The sequence below is a fragment of the Dendrobates tinctorius genome, unplaced genomic scaffold (assembly GCF_039654945.1).
Source record: "Dendrobates tinctorius isolate UK_male_01 unplaced genomic scaffold, ASM3965494v1 ptg000233l, whole genome shotgun sequence".
In the NCBI taxonomy this organism is placed as follows: Eukaryota; Metazoa; Chordata; class Amphibia; order Anura; family Dendrobatidae; genus Dendrobates; species Dendrobates tinctorius.
The window spans coordinates 1,681,372-1,699,625 of record NW_027361900.1 but is presented as its reverse complement, the minus strand read 5'-3'; the positions used below and the strand labels follow the sequence as shown (position 1 = coordinate 1,699,625).

General features: G+C 44.1%; 1 protein-coding gene across 1 annotated transcript in view; it reads left to right on the top strand.

Annotated features, from left to right (window-relative positions):
* Positions 1-12,262: 12,262 nt before the first annotated feature.
* The window catches only part of LOC141060259 (uncharacterized), a 69,672-nt gene continuing 63,680 nt past the window's right edge, over positions 12,263-18,254 (top strand). The window contains exons 1-2 of the mRNA XM_073556484.1: positions 12,263-12,314; positions 13,270-14,154. Coding sequence (XP_073412585.1) covers positions 12,263-12,314; positions 13,270-14,154 — 937 coding nt within the window. The remainder of the gene's footprint in view (positions 12,315-13,269; positions 14,155-18,254) is intronic.

Genomic DNA, 18,254 nt, shown 5'->3' with positions numbered 1-18,254 from the left:
AATGTGGTGCCCAAAACTGGACACAATATTCCAGATGAGGTCTGACCAAAGAGGAATAGAGGGAAATAATGACTTCACGTGATCTAGACTGTATGCTTCTGTTAATACATCCTAGAATTGCATTTGCCTTTTTTGCTGCTGCATCACACTGTTGACTCATATTCAGTCTGTGATCTATTAGTATACCCAAGTCTTTTTCACATGTGCTGTTGCTTAGCCCTATTCCTCCCATTCTGTATATGCTTTTTTCATTTTTATTGCCCAGATGTAGTACTTTGCATTTTTCCCTGTTAAAAATGTTATTCTCATTTGTGGCCCCAGCTTTTCTTGTAGAATAAATCCCTTTCTCACACAGTCCTGTAGCTAGGAGGGATAGCTAATACTAGAGAAGAGAGAGAGAGGATTCAAAAAGATATAAATAAACTGGAGAAGTGGGCAGCAACAAACAGAATGGTTTTTAACAGGGAAAAATGCAAAGTACTACATCTGGGCAATAAAAATGAAAAAAGCATATACAGAATGGGAGGAATAGGGCTAAGCAACAGTACATGTGAAAAAGACTTAGGCATACTAATAGATCACAGACTGAATATGAGTCAACAGTGTTATGCAGCAGCAAAAAAGGCAAATGCAATTCTAGGATGTATTAACAGAAGCATACAGTCTAGATCACGTGAAGTCATTATTTCCCTCTACTCCTCTTTGGTCAGACCTCATCTGGAATATTGTGTCCAGTTTTGGGCACCACATTTTAAAAAAGACATCAACAAACTGGAGCAAGTTCAGAAAAGAGCGACCAGAATGGTGACCGGTCTGCAAACCCTGTCTTATGAGGAAAGGTTGCAGGATTTGGGAATGTTTAGTTTGCAAAAGAGAAGACTGAGAGGAGACTTAATAGCTGTCTACAAATATCTAAAGGGCTGTCACATTGTAGAAGGATCAACTTTATTCTCATTTGCACAAGGAAAGACTAGAAGCAATGGGATGAAACTGAATGGGAGGAGACACTGATTAGATATTAGAAAAAACTTTTTGACAGTTAGAGTGATCAATGAGTGGAACAAGCTGCCACGAGAAGTGGTGAGTTCTCCTTCAATGTAAGTCTTCATACAGAGGCTGGACAGACATCTGACTGGGATGATTTAGCGAATCCTGCTTTGAGCAGGGGGTTGGACCAGATGGCCCAGGAGGTCCCTTCCAACTCTACGATTCTATGGTTCTATGATTCTATGACTTTGTTCTCACGTTTTGTAGGAGGGTTCGGCTGACTCCATCTTATGTTATCAGTATAAGTGCGAGAGATGAGAGACCGACGACTGCAGTTTTACCGTGTGTGTCCGGCGTCAGTTCTACAGTGTGAGAGATGCAGGGTCTGTGACCGAAGCTGGGGGTATACGGGTGTATACAGCATACACAGAGGGGTCTGTGACCGAAGCTGGGGGTATACGGGTGTATACAGCATACACAGAGGGGTCTGCGACCAAAGCTGGGGGTATACAGGTGTATACAGAGTACACAGGGATCTGTGACCGAAGCTGGGGGTATACGGGTGTATACAGCATACACAGAGGGGTCTATTATTATTATTTATTGTTATAGCACTATTTATTCCATGGAGCTTTACATGTAAGGAGGGGTGTACATAATAAAAACAAGTACAATAATGTTAAACAATACAAGTCATAACTGGTACAGGAGGAGAGAGGACCCTGCCCGCGAAGGCTCACAATCTACAAGGGATGGGTGATAATACAGTAGGCGAGGGTAGAGCTGATCATGGTCTATGACTGAAGCTGGGGGTATACTGGTGTATACAGCGTACACAGGGGGGTCTGTGACCAAAGCTGGGGGAATACAGGTGTATACAGCGTACACAGGGATCTGCGACCGAACCTGGGGGTATACGGGTGTATACAGTGAACACAGGGGGCTGTGACCGAATCTGGGGGTATACGGTGTATGCAGCGTACACAGAGGGGTCTGCGACCGAAGCTGGGGATATACGGGTGTATACAGCATACACAGAAGGGTCTATGACTGAAGCTGGGGGTATACGGGTGTATACAGCATACACAGGGGGGTCTGTGACCAAAGCTGGGGGTATACAGGTGTATATAACGTACACAGGGGTCTGTTACCGAAGCTGGGGATATACGGGTGTATACAGCATACACAGAGGGATCTATGACGGAAGCTGGGGGTATATGGGTGTATACAGCGTACACAGGGGTCTGCGACCGAACCTGGGGGTATACGGGTGTATACAGCATACACAGGGGTCTGCGACCAAAACTGGGGATATATACAGGTGCATACAGTGAACACAGGGGGCTGTGGCCGAATCTGGGGGTGTACGGTGTATACAGCGTACACAGAGGGGTTTGCAACCAAAGCTGGGGGTATACGGGTGTATACAGCATAAACACAGGGCTCTGAGACTGAAGCTGGGGGTATACGGGTGTATATAGTGTACACAGGGGTCTGCAACCGAAGCTGGGGGTATACGGGTGTATACAGCGTACACAGAGGTGTCTGCGACCAAACCTGGGGGTATACAGGTGTATACAGCGTACACAGAGGGGTTTGCAACCAAAGCTGGGGGTATACGGGTGTATACAGCATAAACACAGGGCTCTGAGACTGAAGCTGGGGGTATACGGGTGTATACAGTGTACACAGGGGTCTGCAACCAAAGCTGGGAGTATACGGGTGTATATAGTGTACACAGAGGTGTCTGCGACCAAACCTGGGGGTATACAGGTGTATACAGCGTACACAGAGGGGTTTGCAACCAAAGCTGGGGGTATACGGGTGTATACAGCATAAACACAGGGCTCTGAGACTGAAGCTGGGGGTATACAGGTGTATACACTGAACACAGGGGTCTGCGCCCAAAGATGGGGGAATATGGGTGCATACAGGGCACACTGAAGGGTCTGCGACCGAAGCTGGGGGTATACAGAGAACACAGAGGGGTCCACACAAACATGGCTCCGCTCCATACACCTTGTACACACACGGCTCCGCTCCGTACACCTCGTACACACACGGCTCCGCTCCGTACAGCTCGTACACACACGGCTCCACTCCGTACACCTCGTACACACACGGCTCCACTCCGTACACCTCGTACACACGCGGCTCCGCTCCGTACACCTCGTACACACACGGCTCCGCTCCGTACACCTCGTACACACACGGCTCCGCTCCGTACACCTCGTACACACGCGGCTCCGCTCCGTACACCTCGTACACACACGGCTCCGCTCCGTACACCTCGTACACACACGGCTCCGCTCCGTACACCTCGTACACACGCGGCTCCGCTCCGTACACCTCGTACACACACGGCTCCGCTCCGTACACCTCGTACACACAAGGCTCCGCTCCGTACACCTCGTACACACACGGCTCAGCTCCGTACACCTCGTACACACACGGCTCCGCTCCGTACACCTCGTACACACACGGCTCAGCTCCGTACACCTCGTACACACACGGCTCCGCTCCATACACCTCGTACACACGGCTCTGCTACATCCACCCTGTAAACCCCTCCTGACCCCACACAGAAACTTCCCCTCATCCAGCACCATGACAACCAGCACAGCAGAGTCCTCCACACACTGAGGCCCCTGATCATGTGACCCCCTGACTCCTCCCCTCCTGTGACCTCATCACAGGTCCTGTGCGCACAGAGCAGCTGTAGAAATCTCCGGCCTCGGGGGTCTCACCAGACTTCGCTCTTTTCTTGCAGGGGCCGCAGTGGATTTCATCCGGGATCCATAGAGCTGAATAGAGGAGCGATGTTCCTTCACTCTGATGGGAATTGATGGTGACGTTTGTCCAACGTCCACGTTACCGAGTAAATCCCCCCAGGACTGCAGCCGGTAAAGACCCCGATATCCACAGGTGTCCCCTCTAATTGGGGGAAAGGGATAGAAAAGCCTCTTATCCCGAGGGGAAACCCTGTACATGGAGACATCGGCCTCAGATCTCTCCTGTCCTGTTCTTCCAGAAAAGCCTCAAACTTCTGTGTGTGACTCAGAGCTGAGATCTAACGGGAGAGAAGATTCCAGTGTGGGGAAGACGGGAAACCTTCATATAGACGGCCGGTGGGGATGGAGGCAGTGACCGACTCTGGCCAAATCTGTCTCTAGAGCCGCAGTAGAAGATGAAGATGTCGTCCTCATCATGAAGGAGTTATTTCTCATGTCGCGTGTAATGAATCTCTCCTGCAGTATCGCTAATGCCGATTCCAGTGTCGGTAATGAGACGAGAATTAGCGTTATGGAAGATGAGTCTATGAGGAACGTGTTCAGCTGCCGACTCCGAGGAGGAAACTGCTTGTTGTCTGTGGCCTAAATATATAGGTTTTATTAGTAGATGTCAGGGGAGAAAACTAAACCCTGTAAGATAATAAATCTCCTCATATGTTTCCCCTATTATCTCCAGTAATTGTATTATTACACAGGATTCTTATGATGTTACATCGGATCATCTTCTTCTCATTCAGGTCTCTACAATATCGGATCCTCTCAGTGAAGATCTTCTACAGAAGAGAATTTTCCTGATTTACCCATCAAGGATGGATATGGACAGAGACAAGATGGCGGAGAGGATATTACACCTCACCCTAGAGATCCTCTTCCGTCTCACTGGAGAGGTGAGAGATTCTGATGATGTCACATTACATCATTCTTATCTATGGGAATAACAGATGGACAGAACTGGAGAGGTGAGGACTCTGGAAATGTCTGTAGTGAGATTTATTCATGTGTCTCTCCATAACCAGGATTACACAGTGGTGAAGAAGACCTCTAGTGATCGCTGTCAGGACCCTGTGTCTGAGGGATGGGGAAGACCCCTGAGCCCAATCACGGGGCCTCCACCTCACCCCCTGATCCATGAGGACATCAATGAGCAGAAGATCCTAGAACTCATCTACAAGATGATGGAGCTGCTGACTGGAGAGGTGACACTGCTGGGAATGCTGGGACATTATACAGTAACACTATGAAGGGATCGGGGGGATGACGGTATCATTGTATGTGTCAGGTTCCTATAAGGTGTCAGGATGTCGCTGTCTATTTCTCCATGGAGGAGTGGGAGTATTTAGAAGGACACAGAGATCTGTACAAGAACATCATAATGGAGGTTCCCCAGCCCCTCACATCACCAGGTAATAGACAGGACTAAATACACACGGCCTATAATTATCTGTATGTATAGAATGAATTCAGTCCCTGTATGTGTTTCCTCCAGATCTATCCAGTAAGAGGACAGCACCAGAGAGATGTCCCCGTCCTCTTCTTCTACAGGACTGTAACCAAGAAGATCCCAGTGCTCCTCAGGATCATCAGGTAGATGGAGAGAAGGTGTCAGGAGATCTCCCCTATGATGTGTAGACGGCTGTGAAGGTCTTGTGCTCAGTCTTGTTTTATCCACCAGTATTATGTGTTTTATACTTGTGTAATGAGAACGGTGGAGATGGCAGGATTAGAGCTGATCATAGATGGGACTTCTCCATCTGTCTGTGACTTTTACAATATTTGTTTCAGGGTGAAGATCTGACCCATATTAATACTACAGAGACATATGTGAGGGGTGATGAGCGGTGTAAAGAGGAGATTCCCACATATGACTACCCAGGTGAGTAGTAACCACTGAATGCAGAAAAGTCACAGATTCCTCTCAGTCACCGGCTGTGGCTGCTTTATCGGTGGTGTAGTCCGGCCATATTACCATGATCACCATTTTACCTCTAGACCACAACATTCTCCTCCACCCAAAACTGTTCAAATTTCTTTGGGCATTGAAAGCCCTTTTCTATAGAACTTAGAACCTGGAGGATCCATCCACCTCAAAATGCTGACCGTTACCTGCCCAGATCTGTAACTATAAAGCCAAATGACAGCGTACGTAGAATGTGCTGACAAGATAGAAAATCACTTGAAAAAAAAATTATGATGGGCCTGTAAGAGAAAGCGGAGGGTAATGATGCTGTTGGCTTCCTAGATCCCTGAGATCTTATCGGATGAATCTCCGTTCTCTCCCTTCTGTGCTGCTGAATGTCTCATGGTTCCTAGGGATGAGCGAGTATACTCGTTAGGATTTGGTACTCGCAGTACTCCAATCCTGGCGAGTATTTCACAACTCTCCGCTCTAAGCTGTGCGTGGCTGGTGGCTGTAATATACATTTATTCCCGCCTGCAGGAGATGTGTTGGCTCCAGTCCTGGTGTCATGGAGTCACTCCACGTCATAAATTACATTGTTTTTGATCCTAAGGAATTCAGATTACTGCAAAATCTCTCCTGAAATGGGGAGCAATATTATTTTCTCTAATCTTCTGCTCCGGATCCATAGTAGCTCCAATGGTCCACCATAAATGAGGGCAACTCTGGTTTACTGTTGTGTAATCTGTATTTGTAGTTTTCAATTAATGAGATTCTCGTGATCTGGGGTGGGGCTGTGGGCGGGGCTGTGGGCGGAGCTTTATGAGGTGTGCTGATTACATATTCCTCTGTATTGGCTTATGACAGGTCGCTGATCCCTCACTGACCTGCCCCCCATTATTACATAATGCATATAATAGCATTGATATTATTCGTGATAATGCCTATAATATTGTGGCTATTGTGAGGCTTAGAAAAAAAATTACATCCAGCAAAATGTCACCAGCGGTGCCTGTCCAGTAACCTCTATCTCTTACTTTGCTGGTTGTCACTATCTTCTCTGCTTTCCATATCCCAAGGATTGCCTTGCTCATCGCCCTTTAACACCCTCACATGGAATCTGACCTTACACTGGGACCATGGTGTTACCTGCTATTCTGTGGTGTTAGATGCCAAGAAGAATAGTCAGGTAGCTGGGTCAGAACCAGAAGGACAGAATACAGAATCAGAAGACACAAGAGTAGTCAGTAAGGGTGGTTTCACATTAGCGCTTTTTAAGCGCACGCACGGCCGGGGGTAGCTCCGCCCCCGAGCCGGCTCTCTGCCCGGCGTGCCCGCCCCTTGCTTGTAGCGCCGCCTCCTAGCGCACAGCGGCGCCTGCGATCGGCGCACCCTATCTTTAGCATAGGGTGCGCAGATCGTGCGCAGGCCGTGCGCTAGTTGCGCTTTGACCTGCGCTGCGCACTTTTGACGGTGCGCCGTGCGCGCCAAAATCCGAAAAGTTTGATTTTGGCGCGCATGGCGCACCGTCAAAAGTGCGCAGCGCATGTCAAAGCGCAACTAGCGCACGGCCTGCGCACGATCTGCGCACCCTATGCTAAAGATAGGGTGCGCCGATCGCAGGCGCCGCTGTGCGCTAGGAGGCGGCGCTACAAGCAAGGGGCGGGCACGCCGGGCAGAGAGCCGGCTCGGGGGCGGAGCTACCCCCGGCCGTGCGTGCGCTTAAAAAGCGCTAATGTGAAACCACCCTAAACGGGCCACGGTCACAGCAGGAAACAAATACACAAGCCGCAAGCTGAGCACAGAGGACTGAACCAGAGGGGAACAGCGCTGTATCTGGCAGATTCCGGCCATGTGCTTTGCGCTTTAGTAGGGTGTGGTACTTTCCAATTGGCTGAAGTAGGGAGCAGATTACTCCAGCTGGACAGCAGGAACAGATCCCAGATGAGATTGGACACACCATATGCAGAAGCCCTAATATAACTAAATGACAGAAAACCAGAATAGTAGAAATCCCCATAAAGTGATTCCATGTTATAAACTAATTCACTGATGGTTATAATCTATACACACGTGGTCAAAATTGTTGGTACCCCTCGTTTAATGACAGAAAAACCCACAATGGTCACAGAAATAACTTGAATCTGACAAAAGTAATAATGAATAAAAAATCTATGAAAATGAACAAATGAAAGTCAGACATTGCTTTTCCACCATGCTTCCACAGAATTTAAAAAAAAATGAAACTCATGAAATAGGCCAGGACAGAAACGATGGAACCCCTGAAAATAATGTGACAAAAGGGACATGATAAATCCCGGTATGTCCACTAATTATCATCACAGGTGTCTACAATCCTGGAATCAGTGAGTGGCCTGTATAGAGGCTACAGATACTCACTGTGCTGTGTGGTGACATGGTGTGTATCACACTCAACATGGACCAGAGGAAGCGAAGGAAAGAGTTGTCTCAGGAGATTAGAAAGAAAATTATAGACAAACATGTTACAGGTAAAAGTTATAAGACCATCTCCAAGCAGCTTCATGTTCCTGTGACTACAGCTGCACATATTATTCAGAAATTTAAGCTCCATGGGACTGTAGCCAACCTCCCTGGACGTGGCCGCAGGAGGAAAATTCATGGCACATCAAAGAGATGAATAATATGAATGGTAACAAAAGAGCCCAGAAAAACTTCTAAACAAAAGGTGAACTTCAAGCTCAAGGAACATCAGTGTCAGATCCCACCATCACAAAAATTTTCCTTTAGACCTAATTTTTTTTTACTTTCGTAAGGGTAATAGGAGAAAATGGACTATACATTTTGTTTTGCAATTTCTCCTGAGCATGCCTATACCCCATATTTCGGGGAAATCTACTGTTTGGGCACACGGCAGGGCTCGGAAGGGAAGGCACGCCATTTGATTTTTTGAATGTAAAATATGCTGTAATAATTAGCGGTTGCCATGTCGCGTTTGGAGAGCCCCTGATCTGCCTAAACAGTGGAAACCCCCAATAAGTGACACCATTTTGGAGACTAGACAGCTTTAGGGAACTTATCCAGATGTGTATTGAGCACCTTGAATCAACAGGTGCTTCACAGAAGTTTATAACTTAGAGTCGTCGAAATAAAAAAAATAAAATTTTTCACAAATAATTCATTTTTTGCCCCATATTTTGCATTTTGATAAGGGTAACAGGAGAAATTGCTCCATACAATTTGTTGTGTAATTTCTCCTGAGATCGCCTATACCCCACTTGTGGGAGAATACTACTGTTTGGGCGCATGGCAATGCTTGGAAGGGAAGAAGCGCCATATTGGAGAGCAGATTTTGCTGGAATTGTTTGTAGGTGACATGTCAAATTGTCAGAGCCCCAGACGTGTTTAAACAGTGAAAACCCCCAACACGTGACTCCATTTTTTAAACTAGACCCCCAAGGAGCTTATCTAGATGTGTGGTGGGCTCTTTGAACCCCCAAGTGCATCACAGAAGTTAATTACGTAGAAACGTGAAAATAAAAAATCATATTTTTTAAAAAAAAAAAAAAGATCTTTTCGCCCTCCATTTTTTATCCAAAGGGTAACAGGAGAAATTGGACCGCAAAAGTTGTTGTGCAATTTGCCCTGAGTATTCTGACACCCCATATGTGGGGGTAAACCACTGTTTGGGCGCATGGCAGAGCTCAGAAGGGAAGGAGTGCCATATTGGAGAGCAGATTTTGCTGGAATTGTTTGTGGGTGACATGTCACATTGTCAGAGCCCCTGAGATGCCAGATAAGCATAAGCCCCCAAAAGTGACTGCATTTTACCAAATACTTCCCTGAATGAATTCTTCTAGTGGTGCAGTGAGCATACTGACACCACAGCTGTTCCATAGGAAATTATACCATTGGGCGGTGAAGAAAAATAATTACATTTTTACCACTAAAATGTTGTTTTAACCCCATATTTTACATTGGAAAATATATAGATAGGTAAATGGTCACTACACCCAGAGATGAATTCACAGAGGGGGGTCGTTTCCAATTGCCAGAAGGGTGTCATTTCCAAAATGGGGTCACTTCAGGGGGGATTCTGCTGTTAATGCACTTTGGAGAGCCGCTAAGTGCCAGAACAACAGAATCCCCCCTGAAGTGACCCCATGTTGGAAATGACACCCCTCTGGGAATTCATCTATGGATATAGTGACCATTTTCACTACATGGATGATTTCCAGAAACTCATAGTAGAAGTTTCACAGCAAAAATGTCATTGTAGTGCCCAATATATTGTGCCCAGCTTGTGTCTCTGGAGACCTCCCCCACCTACCCCCGGAAATTGTTAAGTCAGCTCTACTCAAATGTGTCTGTCACTAAATAAACCAAATGCTTGAATGTCAAAACAGTTCAAAAACGTGGTTCTGTGTGGAAGATTGTAAAGCAGTCATGGAGGCATAAGGCTGGCAGAGATGGGCATTGTGGGTAATAATAGCGGGGATCATGCCTCATTCCTCTCTTGGAACATACACGACATCGTCTCTGGGGTTCTTTCTTGTTTCAGTTGCTGGGATGAGTGCAATAAAATGTCGCTCAGTGAGTCTTCTCACATCTTCACATTCTAAAGGATTGGCGGGGACAAAATTTTCAAAAACAAGATTTTCAGTGACCTTTTCCTGATAATCAAGGAAAGTATCTGCATTTCCGGCTTTTTTGTATAACGTAAAAGAATTATATGTGGCCACCTGAAACAAATACATGACTAACTTTTTATACCAGATCTATGATTTTCTTGATACCTGGTATGGTTGTAGAACCTGATCTGCAAGGTCCACACCCCATATATTTGTTGTAGTCAATGAATAAAAACAGGTTTTGGAGTAGTGGATCCCTGTTGGTCTGCAGTGGCCCTTGTGGCATCTGTGTGGATCGAGCTCAGGATAAAAATATTTTATTTATCCTTAATATTAAGGGCAAGCAGCTCTCCATTGTGTAAAGCCCCTGACTGCCCCTTTCGGAACTTTTTGCTGACCAATGATTGTGGAAACCCCTGATGGTTTTTGCGAATGGTCCCACAAGCCCCTATGTTATGTTCAACTAGAGGTATGCTGGTGTAGTAGTTGTCAACATACAGATTGCAGCCTTTTTGTAAAAATTGAGTTATCAGCTCCCAAACCTTTTTTCCAGATGTCCCCAGATAAGTAGGGCATCCTGGTGGGTTTAGTTCGCTGTCTTTCCCCTCTTAAATGTGAAATGCTGATGTGTATATGGTTGAACTCTCGCACATTTTATAGAGCTTTATTCCGAACCTTGCCCTCTTAGAAGGAATAAATTGCTTGAGGTGCAGACTTCCTTTGAATTTTACAAGGGACTCATCAATGGAAATGTTTTCTGTTGGGGTGTAGAGCTTTAAGAACTTTTCTGTCAAGTCTTCGATGATGGGTCTGATTTTGAATAGTCAGTCATGTTCTGGGGCATTTCTGGGCAGGCATTGACTATTGTCGTTAAAATGCCAAAATCTCATGAGCATTTCATAACGGGTCCTAGGAAGAACGGCAGAAAACATAGGCGTGGCTTGAACAGGGCGGTTGGACCAATAGGACCGAATGCTCGTTTTTTAAAAAGCCCCATAGCGAATGTCAGTCCTAAAAATGTTTTAATTTCTAGGACATTAGTTTGTCCATAAATTTGACCTAGCATAATAGGATCGTGGATTCTGGCTGATGAATTGGGACACATATAAATTTGTAGGACAATATGCTCTAGCTATCTGTCAGAAAGAAATTAAAAAAATAATTGTTCCAAAATTTTCCACCTCCACATTTATACCAGGAATGGCATTAAAATTAGGGATGAATGGAGTAGCCGAATCCGAAGCCTCCCATCTGGGAAATGCTACATCAAGAGGCAAAGCCCCTTGGACATTGGTGTGCGCCAATTCACGAGCACTAGGGACAGCACTAGTACTGGGCATTGTTCCCTGAGTTGGAGACATTTCTCCAGAAGCGCTATTTGTCCTTCTTGTTGTACTGGTCCTTGTGTGTGAGGATGGACCAGAATCACTGCTCATTTCTGAGCTATCACTGTCGCTGCTACTAAAGCCCTCGAAATCCACATCACCATCTGACACTGCACTTGCTTCGCTGTCAGAACATAAAAGTGTATAAGCCTCCTCTGCACTATAATACTGACCGGCCATTTCATTCATTTTTATTTTTTCCATAAATAGAAAACTATGACGTGACCAAATTATTGGGGAGACAATTGAGAAAAGCCTAATTCTTTAGCCTACCTCTAACTTTAGGATAAACCTTAAAATTAACCCTGACTTTAGCCCCAACACTAACCCTAACTATAGCACTAACCCTAACCTGTCTTATCTGTATTGTTACTTTATAGCACAATCGCTGACTGACACAGCTGTTGGCAGCAGCTCTTGTAACACTGTTTCTCCTCTAATCTCTCACTGACAGGAGATCTGAGGAGAAACAGTGTTTTTATGAGGCAGATCGCCCGGGAAAGTTCGCTGCTACAACAAACTCTCCTAGTGATTTGTCTCATTGGCTAGTGTGAGGCTGACGTCATCAGGACCTGAACCAATCAGGTCTCGATGCGCACGGGGTCACAGCAAGCGTTGTGTGGTGGAATCCCCTCGTTATATGGTATGTGGGGGTCCCGATGAGCATAAAACCGCTGACCGTAGACAAACATTGGCATTGCACAAAGCCCTGCTAGCGCCGATGTCTATCTACCGTTGGAGGTCATGAAGCGGGTACGTTAAGGGTACCATAGTTTCTGTCCAGGCCTATTTCATTAGTTTTATTTTTTTTTTGAAATTCTGTGGAATCATGGTTGGAAAGCAATGTCTGACTTTCATTTGTTCATTTTCATAGATTTTTGATTTATTATTACTTTTGTCAGATTCAAGTTATTCCTGTGACCATTGTGTGTTTTTCTGTCAGTAAATGAGGGGTACCAGCAATTTTGACCACATGTGTAGGAGGAGTGAATATTTTGACTCCACAGCAACTTTCCGTAAATTAACACGCAGTGGATGTTGGAGAGTGAAAATTACACATTTGCCATTTTCTTACCCAGCACATAGTGCCCAGATTGTGCTCCAGGAGACACCGCAAATTAAGTGGATTCTTCTCACTATAATATTGCTAAATACAGGGATCCTAAATGTTGTTTGCGCACACTGCAAGACTCCGAAGTGAGAGCGGATTTTGCTGGATTGGTTTATAGAAACCCTGTTGCTTTTCAACAGCCTTTGAGCCACTAATAGTGTGGGAACCTCTGTTTTTCCATTGGCAGATGATGGACCTGAGTGGGGACTTGTTTTTGTGAGATGAGAATTGGTATTATTTTCACCTACATAACATTGATTGGTTTCTTTTTATTCGATATTTGGGAGGCAGAATGAACCAACAGTTGAACACCGCACACTACTGGCTCATCCAACAAGGTTTTCTATTAGACGGTGAACTGTCATTGTCTTGGTAAATAATTAAAGTTTTTTACATAGCTTGCCATTTTTATGGACAGTTTAAGTAGAAATATTCAAAAATATAAAACTCAAGGATATTTTATAAAAAATTTTTTTTCTTATCTTAGCAGATGACTGTACCAGGAGATCAGAGGGACAGCTGACATCTTCAATTTTTAAATCTGATGATCTTGAAATCCTACAACGAACAACTGAAGTGATTGCTATTACTCCAGATATATCATCATCCATTCACAGAAAAGATCTGTCATCTGATCCTATGAAACAGGTCCCATCTTCTGATTCATTACTGACTACTAAGGAAAATCAAAGTCACAAAAGAGGCATTAAAAAACAAACTGCTCCTAAAGCAAAGAAGTCATTTTCATGTTCAGAATGTGGGAAATGTTTTAACAAGAAATCACATTTTGTTACACACCAAAGAACTCACACAGGGGCGAAGCCTTTTTCATGTTCTGAATGTGGAAAATGTTTTAACTGGAAATCACAATTGGTTAATCACCATAGAACTCACACAGGGGAGAAGCCTTTTTCATGTTCAGAATGTGGGAAATCTTTTAACACCAAATCACATTTTGTTACACACCAATTAACTCACACAGGAGAAAAGCCTTTTTGCTGTTCAGAATGTGGAAAATGTTTTAACCATAAAGGGAATCTTGTTACCCACCAGAGAATTCACACAGGAGAGAAGCTTTTTTCATGTTCAGAATGTGGGAAATCTTTTAACAACAAATCACATTTTGTTACACACCAATTAACTCACACAGGGGAGAAGCCTTTTTCCTGTTCAGAATGTGGAAAATGTTTTAACCATAACGGGAATCTTGTTAAACACCAAAAAACTCACACAGGGGAGAAGCCTTTTTTATGTTCAGAATGTGGAAAATGTTTTAACCATAACGGGAATCTTGTTAAACACCAAAAAACTCACAAAGGAGAGAAGCCTTTTTCATGCTCAGAATGTGGGAAATGTTTTAACCAGAAAGGGAATCTTGATTAACACCAAAGAACTCACACAGGAGAGAAGTCTTTTTGATGTTCAGAATGTGAGAAATGTTTTACTCAGAGTTCAAATCTTGTTACATGTGAGAGAATTCATACAGCAGAGAAGCCATATTCTTGCTCAGAATGTGGGAAATGTTTTAAATGGAAAAATAAATCTTGATTCAAAGAACCCACATAGGGGAGAAGACTTTTTCCTGTTCAGAATGTGGGAAATGTTTTAACCGGAGATCACTTCTTCTTTGACATCAAGTCACACAGGGGAGAAGCTTTTTTCATTTTCTTAATGTGGATAATATTTTACTTGGAAATCAACTGTTAATAAACATCAGAGGCATCACATAGGGGAGAAGGTTTTTTTATAATGTTGGAATAGTTTTAATCAAAATTGAATCTTCTTAAATAGGTTGTCTCTTGTCATTCCTCATGTTTGTTGACAAAAGGAAAAAAATAAACTTTATTACTTCCAAAAGTAAAACTATATTCCTAATTCACCCCCTGAAGGTTAGTCAATAGGTGACTAATAGAAAAAACATATATCCCACATCTCAGTATATAGGGTGAGGAGATGTATACACACTCACTCTCCAAGCCTCTCATTTCTACGACTCATCAGGAGACTATTTAATATTGACCTATATCCACGCCAGACTAGACAAAATAAAAACTAAAATCATGCATCATGTTATCTGAAACAGTCAGAAAACTAGCCACATATCGGCAGATCCCAGACCTCAAACTATATACTGTGTAAGTTTATAAGCCACTCCAGTGTCAGGAATAGATAGTATGTGAAAATACAGTATAATTCTTGTGTTTTTCTCCTATAGGGACTGCCCTAGTTTGGGATTGTAACAGCTGTTAATTAGTAGTGCAGACAAATTGTCCTAGACCAGTGATGGCGAACCTATGGCATGCAGAGCCCTCTCTGCTGGCACGTGGTATCACCTCATCTACAAGTGTCCTCGCTCCAGAGCTGCAGCTTCCTGCCTCACATGGCAGTCAGCGACGCGGCTGGATAACATCATCATTCAGCTCTGCAGCCGCTGTGCTAGTGAGGAAGCTTCCGGCGAGTGCGCGGAGAGGTGTGTGTGTGTAATGATGGGGGAGAGGGCAATGATGGGAGTGATGGAGAAGGCAATGATGGGGAGAAGGCAATGATGGGAGTGATGGAGAAGGCAATGATGGGGAGAGGGCAATGATGGCAGTGATGAAGAAGGCAATGATGGGTGTGATGGCAATGATGGGAGTGATGGAGAAGGCAATGATGGGGAGAGGGCAATGATGGGAGTGATGGAGAAGGCAATGATGGGAGTGATGGAGAAGGCAATGATGCGGGTGATGGGGAGAGTGCAATGATGGCAGTGATGAAGAAGGCAATGATGGGGGTGATGGCAATGATGGGAGTGATGGAGAAGGCAATGATGGGAGTGATGGAGAAGGTAATGATGGGGAGAAGGCAATGATGGGAGTGAAGGAAAAGGCAATGATGCGGGTGATGGGGAGAGGGCAAAAATGGGTGTGATGGAGAGGGCAATGATGGGGTGGTGAGGAGGAAATGATGGAGGTGGTTGAATGAGCAATTTCTACAATAAGGGGATCAGGATGGGGCACATTTCTACATGAAGGGGATCATACAAAAAGCAAAAAACACAAATATCCTGAACTAAAAAGTAAAAAATACTGCAAATAATGCATAAAGGTAATAATAATAATAATAATAAGGGTATTTAGTAAACATAATTTTGATCAAAATAATGTACAAGCCATCCTGCCACATCACGGCAACCCTTGTGGGACAGTCCCTACTCTAGTATTTAAAACCTTTTCACTTGCCAAGTGGCGTGAATGTGAATAAGGGTCGAGCTGCTGAACCACTAGTAACAGCTTAGGCCAGACTGGATGGCTTTCCCAGCTCAGAAAGAGGGCGGTCACACCCATATATGCACTGAATGCACAATGAAATGAATAAAAAACAAATCTGAACTGAGAAAAGTAAGTTAATGTGTATGCACAATGTAAGTGCATATTAGCACATGACCATTAACCAGAGAAAACCAGAGAGGTTTTAAATACTAGAGTAGGGACTGTCCCACAAGGGTTGCCGTGACGTGGCGGGATGGCTTGTACATTATTTTGATCAAAATTATGTTTACTAAATACCCTTATTATTATTACCTTTATGCATTATTTGCAGTATTATTAAAAGAATGGGGCATATTACTACAAGAAGTGGACAATGATGGGGCATATTACTACAAGAAGGGGACAATGATGGGGCATATTACTACAAGAAGGGGACAATGATGGGGCATATTACTACAAGAAGTGGACAATGATGGGGCATATTACTACAAGAAGGGGACAATGATGGGGCATATTACTACAAGAAGGGGACAATGATGGGGCATATTACTACAAGAAGTGGACAATGATGGGGCATATTACTACAAGAAGGGGACAATGATGGGGCATATTACTACAAGAAGTGGACAATGATGGGGCATATTACTACAAGAAGGGGACAATGATGGGGCATATTACTACAAGAAGGGGACAATGATGGGGCATATTACTACAAGAAGTGGACAATGATGGGGCATATTACTACAAGAAGTGGACAATGATGGGGCATATTACTACAAGAAGGGGACAATGATGGGGCATATTTCAGGGTAGAATCTGCTTGCATTCCATGCTAAAATCTATCTAATCTGCATTTTTTCCCTAAAGATCAACCCAACTGCTGTGTCTGGAAAGGGCAGTGTGAGTGGCTCAGTGTCAGTGTGTGATAAGCAATCATGAGCTTGAAGCCTCCCTGCTGAACAAAAGAGAAGACTGCAAAGGTAAATTTCAAATCAATGAATAGTTTACATAATAGAATTGATCATCAAGGTTTAGGGACGGCAAGCGCTGTACAGGCAAGAGAGTTGGCAACTGCGGACTCTCCTCCTGTGCAGCGCTTATGATGGTCACTGCTGAGTAGTTCTCATTCATTTTCAGTGCTGCAGGACCTTGAGACGCCACTACACATTTTTCATCACACAAAATTGCCCTGTGGCACTTTGTCATAAATAATTGGATCTTAGGTTGCAGTTTGGGCACTCGGTCTCAGAAAGGTTCGCCATCAATGTCCTAGACTAAACTCAGTCTTCGGTCGGCCCAATATGTACCACTCAGGGAGAACTTACCTGCTCCAAAGATCATTAGCAGCTTCTAACTAATGGCCATGCTGCGGTCTGTCAGGGAATGAGTGCAATATTGTTATAAAGACTAGGGATATGTGCAATCATAATGTCTGGGGGATCTGTGCCATTATTTAGTATGAATATGGAAATTATCTCTGAAAGGTAAGTGTTCCCTGAGCGGTATATACAGTATTGTCACATACTATCTATTCCTGACACTGGAGGGGCTTATAAACTGGGATCTGCCAATATGTGGCTAGTTCTCTGACTGTTTCGGATAACATGATACATGATTTTAGGTTTATTTGTCTAGTCTCGCTTGAATATAGGTCAATATTAAATAGTCTCCTGATGAGTCACCTTTGGTGAGGACGATGAAGCCCGTAGAAATGAGAGGCTTGGAGAGTGAGTGTGTATACGTCACCTCACACTATATACTGAACTGTGGGGCACATGTTTTTTCTATTAGTCACCTTCTGACTAACCCTCAGGGGGTGAATTATGGGTATAGCTTTACATTTGGAATTAATAAAGTTTATTTTTATCCTTTTATCAGCAAACATGAGGAATGACAAGAGACAACCAATTTAAAAAGATTCAGTTTTGGTTAAAACTACTCCAACACTATGAACATAAAAAAGGCTTCTCCCCTATGTGACATCGCTGATGTTTATTAACAGTTGATTTCCAAGTAAAATATTCCCACATTAAGAAAATGAAAAAGGCTTCTCTATGTGACTGCTCTGGTGTCTAACAAGAAGCGCTTTCCGGTTAAAACATTTCCCACATTCTGAACATGAAAAAGACTTCTCTGCTGTGTGAGTTCTATGGTGCCTAACCAAATCTGATTTCCGGTTAAAACATTTCCCACATTCTGAACATGAAACTGGCTTCTCCCC